Here is a 16,224-nt window from a genome sequence, read left to right on the forward strand (position 1 = left end):
CACACACACACACACACACACACACACACAATGAACAACAATCCACAAAATATAAGATATTGAGATTACAATGGCAAAAGGACCAGACCAGGAAATCTCTGACAAAAATACACACACACACACACACACACACACGCAGGCATTACAATTATAATGGGAGGTGGTGCTTATTTGTGTGCATTCATGTTTACGCATGCTCGCATGTGCATTCATGTTTACGCACACTCACCATTGCAAAACAGTTCGTCTGAATTGTCTCCGCAGTCGTCTTGGCTGTTGCACCAAGAGGAGTGTGGGATACAGCGGCCGTTCACACACTTCCTGAAGCCCTTCTTACATGCACGGTTAGCTGTGGAAGACATGGACGCAACACACCACATAAACATTTACACACACACACTTCCTGAAGCCCTTCTTACATGAACGGTTAGCTGTGGAAGACATGGACGCAACACACCACCTGAACACACACACACACACACACACACACACACACACACACACACACACACACACACACACACCAATGTCCACATATTTACATTTATATCACTTTTTTTAGCTGACACTTTTGCCAAGATAAAATTACTAGAGCTACAGGTCCACATCTGTGCTCTCTGTGCTATAAACTGATCACATGACATTGGTGTTGTTATCATCCACCAACTGAGCAACAGGACAATACTGAATCTTCCCTCTAACACACACACACACACACACACACACACACACACACACTTACTGCAGTAAGACTGCTTCTCATCAGACTTGTCCTTGCAGTGGGCTGTGCCATCGCAAGTGAGTGCATAGTTGATGCAGTCTCCATTACCACACTCAAAGTCATCGATGCCGCCACAGGTCCCATTCAAGGCTGGCACAAAAGTGGAGAAGAGAAAATACACCATTTATTTATCATATCAAAACACAATACATTCATCCCCTCCCTCCCTCCCTCCCTCACTCACTCACTCAGCCTTCTACACCAATGACTTATTTAGCAGACTTTATTTCCTAAAGTAAATTAAATTAAAAAGAACTTTCACCAACTTTCACTTTTTGTGTTTGATTCAGTCCATTGGCTGTATATAATTTGACTGCAACTGAAACCATCACTTTGTGCAGTGTGCAAGAGGACCATTGCACTGGGCATGCTATTAACTTGTGCTCCTGGGGTTATGGCCAATAAAATGGCATCATTTATATGCAAATGGCCTTTGAAACGGAGGGAAATGATTGGTAAAAGTCACGACTCACAGATACAGGTGTTGTCCTCGAGAAGCTTTCTGTCTCCACGGCAACTGCAGTTGACCCGTCCCTCAGAAGACAGCAGGCAGAGGTCCTGACAGCCGCCATTGTTCACACGGCATGGAGAGAATTCACCTAAACACACACACACACACACACAAAGACACAAAAATATGTGCGCTCATCATCATATTGTTCTCCAACATGGGCTCAAATTAACATATGCATTCATGCACGGCACACACACATACACACACACACAAACACACACACACACACAAACCTCACACAGAAGACTTATTATAAACAAGACAGGCCTGGACTAGAAGATTTACACAGACACACATGCAACACCCCCCTACCCCAACACACACACACACAACACACACACACACACACACAAACACAGCAGAAATGAGTCTCCAGTCAAGAATGCGTTGTGGTAATGTACTTCTGACACCTAACAGAGTGCTCCCTCACACTGTGCCTAATGCAAGCTGACACAACCCAAATGGGATTTGCTGCACTACATACTGACACACACACACACACACACACACACACACACACACACACAGTCACTTTCTTTCTTCCTTCTTTATCCGCTCTCTGCTTCTCTCTCTCTCTCTCTCTCTCTCTCTCTCTCCCTCCCTCCACCTCTCTTCCTCTGACACTGTCTAACTCTGCAGGAAATTGGGGTCAGGTAAAAGTAAGAGCCAGGAGGAGAAAGAAAGACCGACAGGCAAACAGTCAGACAGACAGAGATGCATTGCGCGCGCAATTGCATTGTCTTCACCGACTCAGAGAAAATGAAACCAATTCTTCTTTCATGCCACAATGGAAAAACAATACGCCACAGGCTTGAGTGAGAGGGACATTTATTTGTAAGAGTTTGTGTGTGTGTGTGTGTAAGTGTGTATGTGTAAGAGAGAGTGTGTGTGAGTGTGAGAGACAGTAATGACTGGGGGGTGAGCTGTATGGAATGTATGAGGCTCTTTTCAGCTCCGTCAAACTCCAGGATTACTGTTGACACATAATTACACGGCCAGGCTTGTGGGACAGCACCGACTGGATCAGTGCAAACTCTCAACCCATTCAACACACACACACACACACACACAGATAAAAACACACATAGATAAAAACAAAGGCACACACACACATAAGCACACACACTCATCAAATGACAAGCTCATTTAAAAACAAAAACTCACATACACACACCAACTCCGCCACCCGTCAAATGCTAGAGGCACACATTTACAACAAAAACTTTTCAGACTGTATACGCACACCAAACTTAGACAAGACACACTTCGAGACAAACACACACACACACACACACACACAAACACACACACACACACACACACACACACACACACAGCAGAGGACACAAGGACCATAAAACAAGTCATCATTTATCATTCAGGCAAACATCACAAGTCTCATCAATCCAACTCCAGACCTAGAACTCACAGCTATTAGTGTCATTGGCCACAGCGACGATTCCCATTGGCTGCTGCGGGATGTCGGCACGCAGGACCTTCATGTCGCCGCCCACATACTTGTCAGCCCTGAGGACAGAGCGCCTGACCCAGTCGGTCCAGAAGATGTAGTCTCCATACACAGCCAACCCGAATGGGTGCACTGGCTCATTCTTCAGAACCACCTGTAGGGGGAGACAGCGAGAGGGAGATCACGCACAGCACAAGAAGCCTCACATGACCCTGACATCAGGCTGCAAACTGACCCATACTGATCTACCCAACACCAGACTGACCCATAGTGATCCACCCAACACCAGACTGACCCATACTGATCTACCCAAGACCAGACTGACCCATACTGATCTACCCAAGACCAGACTGACCCATACTGATCCACTCGAGACCAGACTGACCCATACTGATTCACCTAAGACCAAACTGACCCATAGTGATCCACCTAAGACCAGAGACAGAAAAAGTGAGGATGTATTCTACTAAAGCATCAGCAGTGGTAATACATGTTAATGTGCTCTTGCTCACATGCAAACACACACACATGTGTGTGTGTGTGTGTGTATGTGTGTGTGTATGGGTGGGTGTGTATCTTATAGTTTCAAAGAACTTACAGATCTGAACAATAAAAGATTGACACCAACAAAAAATGAAGGTTTATAAATTGTGTGTGTAACAGTGCATTTGTGTACTGTATGTGATTGTTACTGTGTGTTTATTTGTGTGTGTTTGTGTGTGTGTGTGTGTGGTGAGTGTGCCACGGAGAGAGACTCACGTAGCGATGACTGCCATCGTATTCACAGCGTTCAATCTTGTCGAGCGTGGCATCGCTGAAGTAGAGCTTCTCGGCGCGGTGGTCGATGGCCAGGCCGTTGGGCGTGCGGATGTCATTGGCGATGATCACCAGGATGTTGGCACCAGACAGCGTGGAGCGCATGATACAGGGTGACTGCTCATTCCAGTTAGTCCAGAACATCAGACTAAAGACAAGGAGGGAGGGAGAGAGAGAGAGAGAGAGAGAGGGAAGAAAGAAAGAGGGAAAGGGAGAGAGAGAGAGAGAGAGAGAGGAAGAGAAGGAAAGAGGGAAAGGGAGACAGAGGGAGAAGAGATAAAGAGGGAGAGAGAGAGAAGAGAGAAAGAGGGAGAGGGAGGAGAGAAAGAGAGAGAAGGAGAGAGAAAAGAAAAAGAGAGAGAGAAGAGAGAAAGATGGGGAGGACAAACATACGAGTAAGAGATGGGTGCACAGACAGAGAGAGAGAGAGAAAAAAACATCTCTGTTTGTTATTTACTTCTTATCAACAGTACATGGTTAGTGTGTGATGAAGGACCATTTATGTGGACTTGTGGTCAACATGCAGTGGTCCAGCTCCTGAAAGGGAATTCACATCCTTGAGTAGGAAGGGCATTGATATCCACACTAAATATATCATGAACTGACAGCAACTTAAATACACATAACAATATATCTCCTGTTGACCCTTTCCCCTTTCCCAGAATGCACTGAGGCAGTGCCACACTCACTTCTGGCACTCGTCTAGTGCAAATGCTCTGGGGTGATCGTCTCCGGACATGGTGACCACAACCTCGCGGTCGAAGGCCCCGTGGCGGTTCTGGTCCACCGTGTGGCGGGTGATGGTGGAGGTGGTGTAGCTGGTCCAGTACAGGGTGTCCCACGCTCGGTGATACGCCAGGCCCTCAACTGACCCCACATCTGGGGAGGAGGAGAGAGAGAGAGGGGAAGTGTGAGTGTCTGTGTCAGGGTTTCCGTTGACCAGACATTGGCCGGAAAAAAAATGAAATGTCCGACAAAATTAAATCTCTCCGGTCAAATTGTCCGATTGAAATTGGCTAATCCCGTCCCCTAACGCAATCTGAATTTGAGAATAAGCCTTAATGTTTAAGCCTATATTATACGTCCTCTGGCTATGTTTTTAAATGAACAGGCTCTACCGTTTGAAAAGTAAGCTATTAAACAACACGCATAGCCTATGCTGCATTTCAAATAGGAAGCGCACACCTAAAACGTCCATGGTAAACAACGAATAAATGAGTGAGGCGGTTCAAGCATGGCCAGGCCCAGGCAAACTAGCCTTAAACGTTTTTTCAGAAGCCAGACGGGTCATTCCACGTCAATTCAACCAGGGCCCACGCACTTACGTCTCAAAAAATTCTGAAAAAAATACCAGGTGTACCTATGTTACCCAGGAGACAGTGTAAAATTACTCTTATGTAAGATCAATACTTTCCAAGATACAGCCAGTTTTACAGGGGGAGGGGGGTGTCGATTTAGTTCGGCCTCTTTTTTTTGTCAAAGTTCCCAAGCCCACAGCGCAAGAACTAAACCATGTAGGAGGCTCATATTTTGCATTCTGGTACATAAATAGGAATAGTATGTAGCAAAATCGTCACGTTTGGTCTGGATAATCCTGCATGGTCATAGCTGTCCCTCAAAGTTGATACAATTTTTATTGGAGTTCTTGGCTGGGCTCTGTTTAGGCCTTCAGAAGACATATTTGTACTCAACATAAGCTCTTGATTTATTTTCCTTACTGAGATAAGTAGAAACACTCTCACAAAAAACAATGAACAGAAAATAAATTCCTTCAGGGTCTGAACAGCAGACCTTACAAGTCTGAAAAAACATTTTGGTTCTCATTTTCAGAGCACCCAAACACCTTGTGGGAATATGCAAAGATTTTTTTATATTTTTTTCTTTATTCTCCATGATCTTTTCTTTTTAACACTTGTCTTGTCTTATGCAAATCTTTCTTTTTCACTTTCCACCCTGAACATGGGCAAAATGCACCATTGACATCAATATGTTTTGTATAGAGCTACCACAGGTTACTCTATACAACCACAGGTGGCAGTGTGGTAACTCTATATAAAACATATTGATGTCAATGGGGCATTTTGCCCATGTTCAGGGAGGAAAATAAAAAAAGAAAGATTTGCATAAGACAAGTCAAAATGGTGTTTTTAAAAAGAAGGGATCATGGAGAATAAAGAAAAACATATTTAAAAAATATTTGTATATTCCCACAAGGTGTTTGGGTGCTCTGAAAATGATAAACAAAATGATTTTTCAGACTTGTGAGGTCTGCTGTTCAGACCCTGAAGGGATTTATTTTCTGTTCATTGCTTTTTGTGAGAGTGTTTCTACTTATCTCAGTAAGGAAAATAAATCAAGAGCCTATGTTGAGAACAAATATGTCTTCTGAAGGCCTAAACAGAGCCCAGCCAAAACCTCCAATAAAATGTTGATCAACTTTGAGGGACAGCTATGACCATGCAGGATCATAGAATAAAATAGAATAGAATAGAATTAAATATACTTTATTGTCATGCCTGCATGAAAATTGTCTTTGGTCTCACTGATAGGAATAGTATAAAACACATAGGAAACATAGAGTAGACACATTCATTCCATTACACACAGACATAGCCACAGGATGAACACAGCACATCACATGTATCCCCTCCCTCTGGCCCACACACACATGCATACACATCAGATACAAGGCAAAAAGCACCAGTTCCAGCCCATTTGTAGTGCTCTTGGCTACACCTCCCTTCTGTCTATTTTTTCCATTGTTTGTTGACCATGGAAATTGCATTTGGAATAAAAGAGTTTTTGTATATATTTTTCCTTGCCATGTGTACTCTGTAGCGCCGCCCTAGGGGGAGCAGCTCAAATTCAGAATGGAGGGGGTGTGTGTCATCATCTAGTATGTTCATGGCTTTTCTGTGTACTGCAGTGCTGTATAGATTATCTGGTGTTTTTTGAGGTCGCCCTATGATTTTCCCTGCCATTTTAAAAAATCTGGACAGCTTGTTCTTATTGTGTAAAGTCAAAAATCATCCAGACCAAACGTGACGATTTTGCTACATACTATTCCTATTTATGTACCAGAATGCAAAATTTGAGCCTCCTACATGGTTTAGTTCTTGCGCTGTGGGCTTGTGAACTTTGACAAAAAAAAGAGGCCGAACAAAATCGACACCCCCTCCCCCTGTAAAACTGGCTGTATCTTGGAAAGTATTGATCGATCTTACATAACAGTAATTTTACAGTGTGTCTCCTGGGTAACATAGGTACACCTGGTAATGTTTTCAGAATTTTTTGAGACCTAAGTGCGTGGGCCCTGGTTGAATTGACGTGGAATGACCCAGACGCGATGGATGATGATAAATTGGTAACGTCTCAAGCCTCAGATGTCCGGTCAACTCCACCACCACCAGATAAAAAGCAGAAGTGTCGGGCGTATCTGTCGGAATCAGTGACATTGGAAGTGGAGTTGCGGAGGGTGCGGCCGCTCCAAGACACTGTCATTCTCTGTGTACACTGGACATGCAAAGTGTTCTTTACCCAAAGCATACAGTAGGCCTATGCGTTCTCTGTCTATGATCTGCAGGGTTAGGGCCTCCTCAACGAGGCGATTACTGGTCCGCGGATAATTTCTGGCACAATTAAGCGGTATCATTGAACCGCGGCCGAAAGAAAAAGAAACTAAACATTTCCCAGAATAGAAAACATTTCTTAATTTATTGTTATCAAATAAAGAGGCATAGCATTAGGGGGTAGTGGTGTGAGCGCTCATTCTTGTGTGTGCGCATCTGTGTAAGTTAAACAGTCACCACTGGAGATAACGTGGGTAGCAGCAACAAACAACGTAGCCTTTTTAAAACAACGAACGAAGCGGACTCTTGCTGTCCATGAAAAGATACTGGCTAGATCTTGTTAGGCATGTTTAAGTTAGGCTAATGAACATGTTGCATTCTATACAGCCTGATTATGTCATTCTTTAAGCTACATAGCCTGACTCCAGTTTTCCTCAATTTGACTAATTAAGAAGGGATAATAGGATATTTGACCGGCATATCATCAAAATGTCCGGAAAACGAAACCTCTGCCGGTCACTTTGACCGGCACCATTTTTTTCTAGCGGAAACTCTGGTGTGTGTACAGTATGTGCGTACAGTAGGCCTATGTGTGTGTGTGTGTGTGTGTGTGTGTGTGTGTGTGTGTGTGTATGTGTGTGTGTGTGTGTGTGTGTAAAGAACTTTAACACTACTTTATTACACCATTGTTTAACTTTCTCACATGAGTACACCAATAAAAACACAGAGCAGAAACAGTAAAATACCAGTAATTGCTTATAAAAAGTTTAGACAATTACATTGCAAAACAAGTGGCCGACAGACTGAAAAACATCAACCTGGACAGAACATCTGATCTTATCAAAACTCATATCCTCCATTGTTCACTTGACATTAATCAAAATGATAACGCAATGTCTCCTTCATCTCTCAGTTCATTGACTTTAAAGTATTTCCAGTAAACTGTAATGCTGCGCTCCTTCAGCTGGCGTGAGGAGATCAGGAGTGAACTGGACACAGGCAGCAGCAAGCATAGGAGGAACAGACGGAGGAGAGGAAAGGAAAGAAGAGTGAAAAAGGAAGAGAGAGAAAGGGAGAGGAGGAGTGTGTGGTCCCTCACAGATGTGTGTGAGGATGTCAGTAGCACTTTGAGTGCAGCAAGAGAGGGAAGGGGGGGGGGGGGGGTCATGCCAACTAGGACATGACAGCTCAGTGTTAGTCATCTCACTCACACACACACACACACACACACACACACACACACACACACACACACACACACACACACAAACTGAGACAACCAAGAGCTGTTCATCTGGAGTGAGTAAACCCCTAGGGAGCAAGCCTGCTATGTGACTGTCAGTAGTTGCTTTCAGACATAGGTGTAAGTCCGCATGTTCTGCGGATGTCAAGCGGTTGGGCCGTATATCTGAACAACATAACCGGCCATTTGGAATTCCGAACTTAGCCGGCTCTGACACTACTCCCCCCCTAGTATTTCCGACGAACATCATTTAAATGAGCTCGTGTCTGAGCTCAACGAAGCGAAGAACATGCAGAGATTCTGTTCATGTGCGTGTTCAACCGCGTTCAACCTGTTCAACCACACAGAGATTCTGTTCATGTGCGTTGGTGTCGTTCACACATAATGTCCGTATGTTTGCATCCTATCTGAATCACCCGAAGGGTCAGACCTCTGTTTGATAGAGGACATATCTGAAAGCAGCTAGTGAGAGTATGAGCTGAGCCTTATGCCTGGGCCTCCTCACTGCTCTACACACAGCTCTGCTCTCTTCCTCTCCTACTCTCCTTTCCTCCCACTCTGGGCGCACAGGTCTGAGGAGAGAGAGAGAGAGAGAGAGAGATAGAGAAAGAAATAAAGAAAGTGATAGAGAGAAAGAAAAAAAGAAAGAGAGAGAGAGAGAATGCAAGCCCATTTAATGCCCACTCATATCAACCTAATGAGTAAACTTTGGACCCACAGAAGCTTCTAGAAACCTTGCCACAGACACACACTTGCTCTCTCTCTTCCTTCCTACCTCTCTCTCTCTTTCTCTCTTCCCCTCTCTGTCTCTCTCTTTCTCTCCTTCTCTCCCGGCCGGATGCCACCTCCTTGAGGCGGCCGATTTTCCCCCAGATTCCAGAAAAATCGGTGGTTTTGGACGCACATAAAAGCCAATTCCGTTGGGAGGACAGTTGGCCAGAGCAGACCATCCACCCAGATCGCCTAGTGACCGCAGGCCTCTGAGGAATGGGAGAGGCACTCCACCACCCATCCTCTGATGGGCATCCCACAATGCAACAGGAGAGCAACATATCTCAGAAGAGATGATTAGCATTGCGCTAATGGGTATTGGGCTAAGGGCAACATTGGCATTCAGCTGTGGAAATTATCATTGCACTAATGGGTATTGGGCAACATTGGCTTTCCAATGTAGAAATTAGGCCTAGATGGGGACGACACTCCAAACCCACAGAGGGGAATTGGACTGAGGTTTTCCGCCATCCATGTAAACACACAGTCCATGAGAAAAGGCTGAACTATGAGGCTGCGAATGCTCCAAACTTAACAAAACATGATGAAAGAATATGCTGGAGTGGTGAAATAAGGGTGGGATACACACATCACCACCGTGGAAGCCAAAGTGAGCAAATCACCACCATGGAAGGGCCATTCATGGTAGAACCCATACTTTAGTGGTATTTCTTGTTTCTTTTGAAGGATAATGGTTGAAATGCACAAAGACCCACCAAACTGTACATACTTTCTGTAATTTGGCCATATCAGATCGCTCTTTTTGGTGGTTTAATGTTGATACTTTATACTTTTTTCTTTTCCCTGTTTTTGTTGGTCACACACATTGACGAGGTGTTGAACGTTAAATATGTTAAGTGTTGCACTGATTATAGATATTCCTTTTCTGTAGCTGTCTTTTCTGTTAAAGGTCCAGTAAGTGATTTGTCTTCAAACATGCAGACACACACAGACACACAGACACACACAAACAAGACTGAAAAACAGCAGGTTTATGGCTGCGATCTGTCCTACTTTAGAGACAGTAGTTTACTACCTAAGGCAACAGGTGAACCCTATCTTTATTGTTCACACAGTGTGTGTGCATGCGTGAGGGAAGTGGGAGGCTGTTTCACGACATATACATGCTGCTTGTCTTTGAAAAATACCCGCCTCTAATTCAACCTTGGGCAATCCGCGCATGTACATACACACACACACACACACACTCACACACACACAGAGCTTCTACAAGTCACATGGGATTGTAGAAGGCATTTCTGACTTTGAGGAATGTATTGATCTGTAGAGCAGTGGTAACCTTCCCATCCGCAATTGCCTGGTGAACAAACCAAACAGAGCTCTCTCACTCGCTCTCTCATACACACACACACACACACATGCACGCGCACACACACAGTACAGAGTTCAAAGGACACCCGTAATCTCGTCCCTGCTCTTTCCAATCTCCCAGTTCCCTCCCTCGCCTTTCAACTCTGTGTGTTGCGGATCGTGGAGAATCAGTCTGGCGATGCCCTCAGACTTGTGAAAGACTGACTGATGAACTACCTGGATGGGCAGGGATCTGGCTGCGTCCTTCCCACCCCACTCCCTTCACCCCTACACCTGCCCCCATCCATATCTTCTGGCACTTGACAGAAGAAGGGGAGGAAGAAAAACAGCATAAGAAAATGCTGATTGAAGCAGTGATAAGCGTTCACAACGGCAGAGCCCCAGGTGTCCATGGACTCAGCCCCGGAGGACAGAAGCCAGAGAACAGAAGCAGGGGAGCTTTCCTTTTACTGGAAGGAGAACAAGAGTCCCGCTGATTGCCGGACTGGCCGGATTATTTTCGACTAAAGTCGCCGTGATTTCACCGCTGAATGTGGAGACTGGAGGAGCTTCAAAAGTTACTCACACCTGGGAGGTTAGGACTGAGGCTGAATGCAAGACTGGTGAAAGACTACACACACACACACACACACACACACACACACAGAGAACACTGAGGCCTGACTTGCCAGTTAACCGAATGTGCGAATTTATGTGTGTATGACTGAGCTACTACTTTTGCAACAGAACAATGTCTGAACAATCCCAGTATTGAGCGAGAAGAGTTTAGTTTTATAGCTGGAGTAAATCAGTATGTGGGAGTGCTGCTATGTCGATGTTAGGATTGTGATTTATACATTAAATATTAAACTAAATGTCTCACTGCTGGACTTCAAAGAAATTGACTCAAAATCAATTCAAAGGAAGTGACTCAAAGGACTAATTTCATCACAAGAGGCACACTGTAACGCCCAGTATATCTTGGGTGAGGCTCAGTTGAAATTGCTTGTAAACGCAGGACTGCTTAAACTTGAAAGACTGCACTGCCTGGATCTTAGGTAAGAGTTTAGACTTTAGACAGGGAAGTGATTATAGGGCTTAGAAAAAACTGCCTGTGAAAATTTACAACCAGGATAACATTGTATGGATTATCTCGATGCGGGAGCTGATCAAGGACAGAGTCTGAGGTTGGCCGACAGGTGTGGGCAGGTTTAACCTGGCCGTGATGGATAACATTACAGACCCCTTAGTTAATCTCTCCAGGCCAGAGGTGGGAATAGTGGAACGGGTGGTTGTGCCCATTCTGGACACCCTGATCCTGGTCACTGGTATTCTGGGACACTCACTGGTCATCCTCATCCTATCCCGGAAGCAGAGGGGGCGAGGAAGCGGCGGGGCGTCCAACCGGACTGGACAAGCGGGATCGGCGAGTGGTCAGGCCACCGATACTCTCCTGCTGTCGCTCAGCGCTGCCGACCTGCTCCTGCTCGCCTGCCTGCCCTTCCACACTGTCGCGATAGCAACAGGACACTGGCCGTTCGGCGGCCCTGCGTGCAAGCTGATGGGCTTCCTCGGGGCGGCGTGCACCTCGGCCAGCGCTTTCACGCTAGCCGCGCTGGCCACCGCACGCTACCTCATCGTGGTGCACCCGACGAAGGCGTATCGCTGGTGCAGTGATGCCCGCCATGTTAAGCTGGCCACGGCTGGCCTCTGGGTGCCAGCGGTGGCCCTGGCCGCGCCACAGTTCACCTGGCGCACACTGGACTCCAGCGCCAACGTGGTGCGGGAACGCTTGCAGGACCTTGTCTGCTTCAACTTCCTGTCGCCCGAAGGCCAGGTGGCATACGGCGTGTGCCACTTCCTGCTGGCGTTTGCGCTGCCCCTAGGGGTCATCGCCATGGCGTACGGCCGCATCTACGTCTTCCTGCGCCAGACAAGGCTGCAGCAGACGGCGGTGGATCGGCTGGAGCGCTATCAGAACCAGGTGACCCAGACGTCGGCGCTGCTGGTACTTGCCTTCACCCTCTGCTGGCTGCCGTCCTACGGCTTCATGTTCGCCCAGCTGGCGGCCGACGCGCCGATGACCGGCACCGCCCCGCGCCACGGGGGATTCGCCACGTTCGCCCGCGTCATGGCCACCTCTGCCACCGTGGCCAATCCCATCCTCTACAGCTTCATGTCCCAGAAGTTCAGGAAGGAACTCACAGAGCTGGGCCGGAGGAGCTGTAAGGACCGATTTCTGTGACGGACCAGGCTGAAACCTGGAGTCTTCCAAAGAAAGGACCTTTGGACACATGCTTACAGTATTAGCCTACTAAAAGAGTAGCCTAACAAAACAAATCACTTGTTATCTGCTAGTCTTCCACAATTCAAGCGCCTCTGCAGCATGACGAACACGGAACACTGTAGCAGTAAACAGTCACTTCATCATATCAGTTTACTCTCATTGAGAATGATGCTGTGTTCAAGTTCACCATGGTGTAAGCAGTCATCAGATGTGCACAACTTTGGGTAGTATGTGTGTGTGTGTGTGTGTGTGTGTGTGTGTGTCTGTTTGTGTGTGTTTGTATGTGTGTGTGTGTACTGTTGATTTACCGTAGCAAGGTGGGAAATGGCCTGACTGTTGAGTTACAGTTAGTCATGTTGTGTAAGGTGTGGCTGTGGCCAACAACAGCCTAGAAATAAAGATAATATTCCACTGTACGTTAGTGTGTCCTTTTGTAGGGCGAACGCTAAAATACACATGAGCAGATGAATTAACAACACAGAGCCTGCACACTAATGGTTTGCAGTAGGCTACTGAACTCCAACAACACCATGTGGAAGTATTTAAAGACTTTCCATGTTCAAAATGATTTGGCTTTCTAGATACTCCCCTTATTACACCATGTTCCGGACACACAGACACACACACACACGCACATGCACTTCTTGTCTGACCAACTTTCCATTAAGACAAAGGAAGAACATGCTGATTTGTTTGTAGTCTTTGTGTAAATGAATGCCAAAGAGGGGCTCGATGTGAAAACAACCTGTTTATTATAAAAGGAAATATAAAAGAACTGGCTGTGACTTCAGACAGCTCTCTCTCTCTCTCTTTTACACACATACACACACACACACACACACACACACACACACACACACACACAGACACACATTGAAGAGCTTTTGTGAGTGAGCCTTCCCAGCTGTGGGCTCATTAAGCAGCCCTTTTTTCCCCAACTCTGCTTTGGGTGCTGTGTCTCTTGTGTTTGTGCACTCTCGACAACACAGCCTTGAGCCTTTCATGAAAAATTGATGCTTCACAAGGTGAGAGAGGCAGAGAGTGAGAGATAAAGTGTTTGTGTGTGTGAGAGAGAGAGAGGAGAGAGACAGAGAGAGAGAGAGAGAGTTGGAGAGAGAGAGAAAGTATTCGTGTGTGTGAGGAAGAGAGAGGAGACAAAGCGAGACAGAGAGAGTGGAGCAACCTTTAGTGAATCTGCCCGTACAACACAAGGCTTTCTGTATTACTGAGCAGCCAGAATGTCCATGGACGGGGTCTGGCAGGCTTTGTACGTAAACATGTCGTGAGACATGCTGTGAGGCGCGATACACTGTGCCACACTCAGGCCAGCACAGTCATCAGACAGAATGCCAGCGCACATCTCCACTGGCCCTGGTGAGTCAGACAAGCAGGGAGACAGACAGAGCGCTCAGACGTGTCAGACGAGCAATCAGACAAGTGAGAGAGGAAGCGGGTAAACAAACACTGACATGCGGCCTGGCTGGATGGCAAGTGTGTGTGTGTGTGTGTGTGGGTGTTGGGGGGGGGGGGGGTGATGGAAATGGGAGGAATAAAGAACTGGAGAATGAAGAGAATAGAGAGGGGAGGAAAAGTGACACAGACAGAGAAAAACAAAAAAACGCAAAAAAAAACGGCTGAGGAGAGAAAAGTTTAGTGAGAAGCTATGAGGGCCAACGCCCATTGGCGGCGACATTGGCATCTTTGGATTTGACGCTCAAGAGATGGAACACTTTTCTAAACTTTGGCATGACTTTATGCGTGTCAGACGCAGCCAGTGGGCGTTGGCCTTAAGGAAAACAAAAATGCGCGGACTCACTGTCCACCACGGTCTTGCGGTCCGAGCCGTCGTCGTTGATCTGCTGGATGTTGCCGAAGTGGATGTCGCTGAAGAAGATGCGGTTGGCGCCCTTGCCGCCGCCGCCACGGTAGTCGAAGGTCAGGGCGATGACGTTCTTCATGTGGTCCGGGTCCTCGAACGGCTTGATGGGCGCGTTGAGGTTGTTTTCATCCGACAGGTGCACGCTCTTCAGGATGGTCCGCTCCGAATAGAGCAGGTAGCCGTCGTAGTCGCGGCAACTGCTGCCGTCCTCCGCCAGCATGCCGTGGGCGCAGGCACAGGTGCGCTGGCCGTTGCCACGGAAAAGACAGAGTTGCTGGCAGCCTCCGTTGTTGTCTTTGCACACGTTGGTTCCTGAGAAAAGGAACCCAGACATCATTATCTGCTCTGTCAATCATCCGCATATAGAACAATGCATTCAGTGCACCGACTTAATTAGGTTAATTGAGATGTTGGGATTAATTGAGTTAGTGGAGAGAAATTAAAAATGCCACTCTTGTATTTTCATCACATGCCGGTACATGGTACATGTCCAAAACTGTTAGACTGACAGGGCCGATGTCACTAGCAAGGTATTCATTAGCATACGAAGGTAATAAGGAATATGATCAGATGTACATTACATGTAAATGTCCTGGGACAGTAAACAGTACAGCATAAAGAACAATTAGTTAAATAAATTGAACAGAATTGTACTTTTTTTTCTGTAATATTTTTTGGTCACATACAGTTCCATGGTAATTAATGGTAACATATTTTACAAACATTTGATAATTTTATCCTCCCTGAGGTATGTGTTCCTTATCCTACTGCCTAGCGTGTGTGTGTGTGTGTGTGTGTGTGTGTGTGTATAATGTATTTGTGTGTGTGTGTGTGTTGTATGTGGTCCTTACCCTGCTGCCTAGCGCGGTTGAACACCTTGATGTCTTTGAGCTGCACGCCGATGCCAGTCCTCAGGGAGACAGACTCCGTGGCATTGTCTTTGTTTCCCCTCTTAATGGAGCCGTTGGCATGGGTCCTACAGAGAGAACAAAGATTCAATATCAGCACAACTTAAATACAGGTTACATGCACATTAAAGTACCTCAAAGCACTAGAAAGTCTAGGGTTTAAGCAAACATCAAGTGCTACTGATCTGGATTTTGAAACTATATGCATTAACTTTTGTTTTCTAAATTGGTATGACTTCTAGTGCTCTCTAATGCTTGGAAACAATTCTGCAGTTGACGCTGTGGAAGGTTGCTACCACAAACACAAACACAAACACAAGCACAAGCAAACCCAGCCGACCCTATACAAACACACATACACAGACCTGTCGCTCCAGTAGATGTAGTTCTCAAACACAGACACGGAGAACATGTCCATGTTGTTGCTATTGAGCACCACTTCGCGGTTCTCTCCTGTCTCCAAGTTGATGCGCTCAATTTTGTCCGTCCGAGCATCACACCAATACAGCAGACCTTCCTGTGAAACACAACAGAAAGAGCTCACAAGCGCACTATACTGCTGTGGGTCTAAGAGTTCAACAATCAATAATTGAGTCTGTTCTCACACAGTCTGCACTCACACACACACACACACAAATATATTAAACACACTCACACACACATATATATATATTTTA

General features: G+C 46.1%; 2 protein-coding genes across 2 annotated transcripts in view; one reads left to right on the top strand and one right to left on the bottom strand.

The window, feature by feature from the left end:
* lrp1aa (low density lipoprotein receptor-related protein 1Aa) overlaps nt 1–16,224 on the bottom strand; it is a 157,017-nt gene that overhangs the window by 31,289 nt on the left and 109,504 nt on the right. The window contains exons 39-47 of the mRNA XM_076267757.1: nt 15,913–16,064; nt 15,491–15,615; nt 14,577–14,951; nt 4,269–4,458; nt 3,523–3,727; nt 2,725–2,917; nt 1,255–1,380; nt 743–871; nt 230–349 (exon numbers count right to left, since the gene is read on the bottom strand). Coding sequence (XP_076123872.1) covers nt 230–349; nt 743–871; nt 1,255–1,380; nt 2,725–2,917; nt 3,523–3,727; nt 4,269–4,458; nt 14,577–14,951; nt 15,491–15,615; nt 15,913–16,064 — 1,615 coding nt within the window. The remainder of the gene's footprint in view (nt 1–229; nt 350–742; nt 872–1,254; nt 1,381–2,724; nt 2,918–3,522; nt 3,728–4,268; nt 4,459–14,576; nt 14,952–15,490; nt 15,616–15,912; nt 16,065–16,224) is intronic.
* On the top strand, nt 11,699–12,718 carry LOC143104489 (somatostatin receptor type 5). The gene has a single exon (XM_076268584.1). The coding sequence runs from the start codon at nt 11,699–11,701 to the stop codon at nt 12,716–12,718; it is 1,020 nt and encodes a 339-aa protein (XP_076124699.1).

The sequence above is a fragment of the Alosa pseudoharengus genome, unplaced genomic scaffold (assembly GCF_046254945.1).
Source record: "Alosa pseudoharengus isolate Yale_2024_CS ecotype anadromous, Long Island Sound unplaced genomic scaffold, YU_APseudo_1.1 YU_APseudo_1.1_scf_5, whole genome shotgun sequence".
NCBI classification, from domain to species: Eukaryota; Metazoa; Chordata; class Actinopteri; order Clupeiformes; family Clupeidae; genus Alosa; species Alosa pseudoharengus.